The sequence below is a fragment of the Hippoglossus hippoglossus genome, chromosome 23 (genome assembly GCF_009819705.1).
Source record: "Hippoglossus hippoglossus isolate fHipHip1 chromosome 23, fHipHip1.pri, whole genome shotgun sequence".
Classification (NCBI taxonomy): Eukaryota; Metazoa; Chordata; class Actinopteri; order Pleuronectiformes; family Pleuronectidae; genus Hippoglossus; species Hippoglossus hippoglossus.
Window position 1 is genome coordinate 2,837,944 of NC_047173.1, and position 9,238 is coordinate 2,847,181.

The 9,238-nt window shown below is 44.3% G+C and overlaps 1 protein-coding gene across 2 annotated transcripts in view; it reads right to left on the bottom strand.

The window, feature by feature from the left end:
- hmga2 (high mobility group AT-hook 2) overlaps positions 1-8,341 on the bottom strand; it is a 35,264-nt gene extending 26,923 nt beyond the window's left edge. For both annotated transcript variants that reach the window (XM_034578738.1, XM_034578737.1), the window contains exons 1-2: positions 7,701-8,341; positions 6,592-6,678 (exon numbers count right to left, since the gene is read on the bottom strand). In XM_034578738.1, coding sequence (XP_034434629.1) covers positions 6,592-6,678; positions 7,701-7,808 — 195 coding nt within the window. In that variant the 5' untranslated portion in view covers positions 7,809-8,341. The remainder of the gene's footprint in view (positions 1-6,591; positions 6,679-7,700) is intronic.
- Between the last annotated feature and the right edge of the window lie 897 nt (positions 8,342-9,238).

Genomic DNA, 9,238 nt, shown 5'->3' on the forward strand with positions numbered 1-9,238 from the left:
AAAGTGACACAATGGTTGTATGGAAATGCAGCACAAACACAAAGCAATCTAGCATTGCCATGCAACAATAGCCTAACAAAAACCCTAACCACAATGGCAACCACTCTATTTTATTTATTCAATGTAGACTTTGTGAGTATATGTTTGGTCTCAGGGCTGTATGTGCATTTGTATTTTCCTGTGCTTGCTATTTGATGTTATGTCCCGTTATACAAATGTGTCAATACAATGGACTTCTGTTACAAATGTAATCAGACATTATCCTGTATTTTTAAATGTTAACACAGCCCATGAAATGATAAAGATAATAATGTGTTAGCTAATATCTAAATACTGTGGGGGACAAAATGCATTATATATTAAATATTAAAACATAAGAGAAGAGGTTTTTTTATAAAAAAGGGCTTAGTAATTCTCAGAAACCCATGGAGTAAACATGCCAGACTAGGCTCTGCAGAATTTTATGGTAAGAAAACCCCAGAGAATGTAACAAAAGTCCCAACCGATGAAGCTTTCAGATGAGACCTGCTTGACAAATTCGGTCCCATCAGCTTTGACATTGAGGTGCCAGCTGCATGATATAATGTGACCAAAGTACTTATGTCTGGACTCACTCTGGACTGCATGTATGGAAATGATAAAAGTTTGCAAAGCAACAAGTGTGTACGTTCCTCTACTATCAAAAAAACGATATCCTCCAATAGGAATGTCCCTGTTTGTTTGGCCCGAGGCGACTGAATTACCTTTCTGACTGAGATAACAGACCAATTTAAGGGAATCGAGAGAGGCTGGACCTGAGTCTGTCCTGCACAGCCAGAAGTGAAGCCCTGCAGTCATCCACCATTAACACGACCAGACGAGTGTCAATAATTCATGGGATATATCCAGGTTCCCCCGGTTCTTGGCTGGGAGTCAGGTGAAATCTTAGTCAAATTGATGAGCTGCAATGAATTTTGCAGACGATGACGAGCCAAAGGCCTGTATCAGTGATATGTTGGTGTTTGGGAACGAGTGTAGCTTTGTTGCAGTAAACAACACCAGCTCCTTTGTCAGACTGAAACTGAAGCACAAAGCCTGGTCACATGGCCCGCAGGTGGAGTCTGTCAATGCCTCACCAGCACTGTCTTATATGGCTTTATTCACAGAGCCAACTCCCGGCATCTCCGACAGTCTTTCTTCCCAAGGTGCACATGTGGCCATGTAAGCAGCCCATAGTTACATTTTGTTGCTAAACGACCTGTGTATAAAGCGACACAGTCTGTTTAGTTATCGTCAATGTTGTTTCCATTATTCATGACCATTCCACAAACATAACCACATATTTATCAATGTAACCATGACAACAGAGGTCCTCTAACCTGAAGGAAGTACTTATATTAGCCACCAGCCACAATCTTTCTCCAAACCAAACCAGATCAACCCTGACCACCTGTTTACTAGTGTTACTATCACGACAAAGGTCCAGTGCACCTGGCATTGGTACGCTCCTGTTGCTTTTATTTGAAGGTATAGGGACACGCAATCTCTAAGGTTGTTAAATTTGAAGGACTCATGAAATGCATTGGTGTCGACCTGAGGCCTCTACTATGGCGCAGGATTTATGGATATCAAGGGGATTTCAGCTTTAATCCTGGGTTTTAAAGTTTTACGAAGGTAAACTCCCTTCTTACTCGGATAGGCTGCCATAATTCATGGTTAACTACTGACCAGTTAAACCGCTGAACAACCAGAATCATCGATCAACAAATCCTGACTAGCACAAAAGACTGTAGAGTGAGTAAAATCCCTTTGTTGTTCCAGAACTTTCCGTGTGTCCACTCAGAGCTTCTAATAACCAGGGGGAGAATTTATCACACTAAATAAATGTTTCACAACAATTATAGCTTCATTTAAATTGACCAAAGCTTCTTTTGAACAAGAATTTACCAGCAGGGATCAGCATTGCTCTTCATAACATATGAAGTACTGTCTTCAACAATTCTGCCTCTTTCACATAAAGTAGGAAAACTGAACCAGTTGAAAACCAGCTTCAGAGTACATGGTTATCCTCTGTGGCTAATGTTTGGCTCAGTGAGGCCAGATATTGAAAAGATGGATATGTTGAACCCGCTTTACAGTACAGCCCCCAGCTTGTATAGGTAAACGAAGCACTTTGATTGTTATTGTGTACGTCCCATATTCTTTAAATGTTCTTTAAATGAACATTATCAGTTTAAAATGTACTTATACCTGCAACACTACAGAATAAAATCCTTATTATGTGCCAAAATAAAAAATGTTGGGCCCTGAAAAAGGCCATATACCTTGACCAGTCTGGTCTCACAATTCTTGCTGATACGTTAAATTAACTTTTAATCTGAAATACCTGCTACTTTTGTCATCCAATAAAAGAAACCATCAGGTTATGTCAAGCCAGGACAGGTGATGAATAGGTGCCTCCAATTTTAGAGAAGCTAAGTATCCTAGGATACAACAAAAAGATGTTTAGTCACGATGTCCATTATCAGCTCTTCATCATGACACATGACATTGTTGGCTCGCCAATCAGTGCACTGTAATCCCAGTTCTCCTTTTGGGATCCTGCATTTTTAATGTGGAGGCTTAATGGTCTGAAAGACAACACCCTGTTCAATTAATCATCATTGTGTTTAATACGTCTGAGCAGGGAGACACCGATTGTCTGCAGGAGCCCAGAACTCTTAGGGATCAGAGGGAACCTGCCATGAATCCCCTTTTTTTTTTTTTTTACATAAAACAACCTTTTTCTCTTTTTCACCAAACTACTCTTGGTTCACATTCTTACAAAGCCAATTAAAATATGTTCTTAATTAGAGAACCAAACTACAACGACTGAATGAGGTCATTTGGAACTGCTTTCGTAAAAATGACGCATGTGAGCCTTTTCTCGTCAGTTGTCCCGCTCGGCAGGATCACCTTTGAAAACCACTCTATAAGTGACTATTACAAGAAGATTGATGTGGCTGTTTTCTGATGTGCCGCCGCTGTGGTTTTGGTTTGGTCAGGTTTAGGATGAAAAATGACTTGTCCAGGGTAAGAGAGGGTTTGTGGTTTGGATTATAAAAAAAGCTTTGCTAAGGTTGGAAAAACCTCTTACATCAGCGTTAGGAGTCAAAGTCTGTGTAAAGGAAATAAGTTTCTAAATGTGAAAATACTATGAGCTACTGGCGTCCAAACTTCTCCGGAGTTTAAAATGTTTACAAGTTTCAGTTGTTCTCTCTGTAACAGTTCTACATTTTCACCATTGCTTTTTCATGGTAATTGTATATTCTGTAACTAAGCAACCAATGGCAGAGTAGATAATCTGCTTCCTGTTTACACCGACACGCAGATTCCCAGTGTACGTGAGTGGTCACGGTGTAAAATAAACATTGGCACCTGCCACCCACTAAATCCAAGTGCTTTTGTATTTCATTTTAATGCTTAAAGCTAGGGTTGGTAATCCTGGAACAGGCTTTTCCGTGACTCGCTCACTAACTCCTGACCATCTTCTCTGCTTCAGCGGTGTGTGTCGGGGACATGAAGAGGCTTTCAACAAATAAGTGTGTTTCAAAAATAAATGACCAACCCTTTTAAGGTTTAGGGTTACAATAACTTAGCCTCCCAGCCAGTTCGGTTAAAACAATTTCAAATCCCTTTGCTTAATTTGTAAAGTTCGTTCATTTGGGTTATTTCAAAAGGTGTCAATCAAACCCTGGTGTGGACCAAACAACCCAATGGCGGCCACCTGAAAATATTTAGGCTTTAGGCTACTGTAGGTTTTATTTCTCAATATTGAAACCTTATTTGATATACTCTTAATAATCCAAATTTGGCTTGGCTGGTTAATAACACGTGTTCACATGTATAATTAAGTGCAACAGCATGAACGGCTGCAAAGTGCGACAGTGTAAGCCTTTATTTCCATTTGTACGATTCATCAGGTTGGGACTGCTTGCTTTTTTGTTCTGCCTCCTGAGTGTGGCCATTCAGAACAGGTCAGAGCCCACTTTGTAGGACTCTGTTTGCTTTAGGCCGAGTGAAGTTCATCAATCCATCCACCTCCGCACCCTAATGGAAGCAATGACACAACTGTCTTGCCTTGTCGGGAGGTTATTTCTAAACAACCAACCAATCCTGCGACTGTCTGCTGAGGACGGCCACAGAGTTTGGTGAGAAGTTTTCTTTAAATGACGCCTTATATTTTTTTTCTCGTGGTAAAAAGGTCAGTAATATCCCATCGAGGTGTGCAGCAAAATCCTTTCTTCTTACAAGCTGCTGCGATATCTGTCAGAGATTGCCGAAGTGACTGATATGGGAAGGGGAAATGAACTTTTAAAGAGTATATGTTAAAGGTGTGGGCTGACCCTGGACCCCTTTCATCCGAGCAGACCGATATCGTCAGTGTTTATTATAACAGTGTCAGATGAGATTCGACTGGATTATGGCGAGAGCAGAGTGGTTCACTTTTCAAAGAAGTGCTGAGAATGTTTACAGTGGTGCGCCGCAGCAAGGGAGCACTAAGGCTGCTGTCAACGTGAGCCTATCACAGCTTTATCTGTCTCGTGAATGAAGACACTGGGGGGGGGGACTGGTAACAGAAAGCCGAAAGTATGGCGGGCTATCGCTGCAAAACGTCAAAGCTTTACTCTGGATCAGTTTTCCTTTGCCACTTTAACCTTTTTTCATCCATCAACTTTATCTCTAATGCACGCTGTCTCCCTCTTGCTGTGGAGATGTGTACACAAGTGTGGGAAGGTGCAGCTGAGTTATGGCTGCATGTGTGTATCAGCACAGACGCACACAAATACGTCGGCCTGTCCCTGTTTTCATGGGTTTGCGTTTTCACAGCCAAAGTGAGTGAGTTACGATGCTCTGTTGGCTGCACACACACAAAACTGCACAAGGGTCAATTAGAGACGTTCTCTCGGCCATTTCTTTTATATTTGTAATGAACGTGAACAGATTATTGATATCAACATTAACATAGGGTCAGGTCACAGTAATGTTTGTGCTTTTTCAATATCGGTGCCAACAAGATACATGAGCGTCAGCACTGATATAAAACAGAACTTTTTAGATACCTTTTAAGAATATGGACGTGTTTTTCTTCATAGTTATTTTTTCTAATTAACAAACGGAGCCAAATTCTAAGTGAAATTTAAACACAAGCGGCTCTATAAAAACCTTAAAATAAAACGGTTTAACAAATCCGAAACTGTCGGATCAAAGAATAAGCAAACATGTCGACAAACGTCCAGACATTCCATGCCAGTCGGAGCTGGAGCCGATAAATACCCGTGACTACAGCACAGTCGTTTGACCTGGGAATGAATGCTGATTGTAGTGTTTCCCAACCAAGACAAAAGCCAGATGTGTGTGGGTGGCTGTTAGTGTGGGGGGGGTTCGTCCAGTGTGAAAGATGCTTTAGTGATTGTTTTGTGCATCACAGCTCTTATCTATGTTACTTTTACAGGAATGACACTGCGACAGAAGTGGAGGTAAAGTTTGCAGCTCATGCAAAATGCTAACCAAAAGTCATAGCGTGAATAGTGGCCTCTAGTGGTGAGGTTGCAGACTGCAATTAACCAAACACCCCCATGCCTCAACCTTCCTCTAAAGCAATTTTCAGAAAATGAACTCCGGAGATGGTCCACAGAATGGGGCCCGCACTTTCACCGGAGTTTGCCTTTTCACACTTAAAAAACGCAGCAGGAGATTCTCTGCTCAGATGCGTTCAGGCGAGGGGTGGAGCCGGAGGCAGGACGTAACGTGTTAATTCTGCACGCGTTTTGTTTAAAGCACATCGACACCGGCACCGGCCCTTATCACCACAAACTCTCTTGACATCTTGGTCGGTGTTTTCTACTTATATGGTGCCACTTTTTCATCCCGACATATTTGTATTCCTTTAATTTTTTTCAGTTTTGCGTCTGTCACGTGTTAACATCAGCGCTCACGGTGAATCCTGCAGAGGGTCTCCCACTGTTTTCTTACATACGTTTATACCAGTGGGCTGGCCGGAGAAACTCGGACATTTGCGTTTACCAGAGATTAAAAACAGCTCAAGTGTGTATGGTCAACTTCAGGTAACACAAAAATGTAAAAAAAATAAAATAAAATAAAAGGTCCTTCTAGAGCCAGTGGTTGCTTTGTCTGTTCTGGGCTAGAAACATGGCGGACTCTGCAGAGAAGGACCCACTCCATATGTTGATATGAGGGGCTCATACTTAAATAACAAAACACAGCAATTCTTAATTTAAAATATAAATATGAATAATATATTCAGTGTCTTCCAATAGATCCCCCTAAATCGTATACACTGGACCTTTAATGACTTTCATTCAAATAACAGATGCAGGAATAAATGTAAATGAAAACAAAGATATGGAGAGACTCTTCTGAAACATAAGACCAATGAGCAGGGAATCTACTCAAACTATCAAAGTTTTAAAAGTTGCTTTAACAATTAAAAGTCCCCACACGTGTCCACTCTAAACGCCATGTGTTGGCTGTAGGGGACGTAATGAATGTCCTCCAAAGTGACATGAGTGGTGGTGTCTGTGTGTCATTCACGTTCCTGAGGCTCCTCACCTTCTGCGCTGCCTTGGAGGGGCCCTTGTTCTTACTTCCTTTGGGACGGCCCCTTGGTCGCTTGGGGACAGGCTCTCCACTTGGCTCCTGAAAGGGAGGGAGGACATGACATGGGTGTCAAGGATGGGAAACAAAGCCTTGAACTCCCCCCTTTGGCCACCGCATGTTGTGGGGACGCACTGTAAATCTGTTTACACAGCCACAACATGGGGAACATCAATCCTCACGCCTTTAAAGGAAGACTTGGTTTGAGGGTTAGGAAACGGTTTGGGTGAAGGTTAGGGGTTCCAGCCAGGGAGGTGGCCGTGATAGAGGGAATGTTTCACAGTTTAATTACATTCATATGTTTCTATATTTCTATTTATTTTAGTATTAGTATTGCATGTTACTTATTACTTGCTGTAACACTGCAAATGTCCCCATTGTGGGACTAATAAAGGACTTCTTGTGAATGCAGGGGATTTATTATTGAACCTGCTTCCACATTTTAAGACTTAACTTTCTGATGCAAATATTTCTATCTTCAAAAGAACCTGGTGGTGCAACTTCACACTGTTTCAACATGTTGTACATCAGCAATCTGAGAGGAGGCTCCTTCACCAACACTGCAGCCCTGACGTGGTGGTTCTGCTGTGAACCTCGGGTGATCCTTCGCTTCAACCCTGTATAAAAAGCCCTTAGTTGTCTCTGAATCAGAGTTACACTCATCCCCATACTTTCCTTCTTACTCATGTTGTCATTTAAAACCAGTGGCACGGAGCCAGGCCTGCAGACAGGCGCATTCCTCCTTATTTGTAGGAAATACTGGAGCTCCCTGGGTCCTGTGCAGACAGAGACCTGCATGGAGGAGTCATGGGGGGGGGGGGGGCTGCATCGCTGCTTCGGTGTCAAAACACAGCGATCGATATGAAAATCAGGTCAATCAATATCAAGTACTTATGTCGAACTGATCCAAATCAGAGCCACACTTCTGCAGGACTTGTATCAACTCTGCAGCCCGAGTTGGACGCAGCTCCACACGCTGACCACCGTGCAGCTCTCTGCTCTGTAACTCTCCTCCCTGGGTGGATTAAAGTCTTTATAATTCACCATACACCATCTGCACTTACTTTCGGGGGCTTCCTCGGTCTCCCCGGCCTCCTCTTCTGGGGCTCCGCGGCCCCGGCGGGCTCCTGGGAGCCGGAGCTCTCCCCGGCCTCGTCCCCGCGACCGCTCATGGTTCCTACCGTCCTCCAGGTGAACGGAAAACACTTCTTTTAAAAAAATTAAAAAAGAATAAAAAAAGAAAAGCACCAGTAAAAAAACAAAAAAAGTAAAACGAGGGGCCAGTTATTTCAGCGGGACTTTTTACGCGTGTGTAGTCCACTTGGAGGAGTCCCGCGGGCTGGACGACCTGTGGCGCTGGAGGAGGAGTGAGCCCGCAGGCAGCAGCTGGAGGGTTTGGCTCGGCGAGCAGGAGACAGGAGGACACCGCCGGGACATCGGACTCTGGAGACGCCGAGCAGCAGCGGCCGGAACTCGGCTACAGCGCAGCAGCAGCACCGCGGCACCGGGCAGGACCATGCGGCGGCGGCGGCGGCGGCGGCGGCGGAGGAGGAGGAGGAGGAGGAGGAGGCGGCGAGGCGTGACAGCTCAGTGGGCTGCGGATCGTGTGAGGAGCGCGGGCACAACAACCACATCCACACTCCCCGAGAACCGGGCTCCACTCGGCGAGGAGGAGGGGGAGGAGGAGGAGGAGGAGGAGGGGGGTCTGAAAAAAAAAGAAAAGAAGGAGAAGAAGAAGAAAAAGAAGAGGAGGAAGAAAAAAAAAGAGAGGAATCACCTCTCCTCCCGTGGGTGGATAATGCGGGGCGGGGGCGTGGGGGGTGCAGGGGGAGGGGGGGTTGTGACTGCGGGCCAGAAACAACAGAGAGGAGCCGGAGCTGCAGGTCAGACATGGCAGCACGGATTTATGAATTAAACTCACATTTTCAATGGGTTTCAATGGGTTTCACAGGGGGTGGAGGTGGGGGGGGGGGGGGGGGGGGGAGGTTGTGAATGAAAGGAGTGAATGTGTTTAAACACCAGACAGTTTCACCTCAACTCTGCAATAAAGAGTGGAGCCGCTCCCAAGACCTGCACTGACCTCCGGACATTCTCCGGAGGGGCTGAAAGGGAGAAACGCAAACTTTTCTTTTCTGCTCCGGAGCTTCTCCTGCAAGCCCCAAACTCCGGATAATGTCCGAATGAGCAAATTAGAGAAAACAGCAGGAGGATTCACCACTAAGCCGTTTTCAGACATGACTTGAGGGTAAAGTACAGAGAACTGGATACGGACTTTAATAATCATCAACTTTATTTATGTAGTATTTATCTGAACAAGGTTACAAAGTGCTTCACAGTACATGGGAAAAAAATACGAAATTAAAACGCAGTTTGCTTTTCACACATGAACAACACAGCTGGAGGTTCTCTGCACAGACACGTTCACAGCAAACAACAAACAGTGAATCCACACATCGGATTCTCACAACTTTCTACGGACTTTATATGAGGAGGCCAGGCGGAGAAAGTCCGCAGATAATCCGGAGGTTCTCCCTCGGACTTTTGCGTTCACACAAGGTGAAACAAAAACTTGTACCTGTGAGGTCAATAACAAAAACGTGAA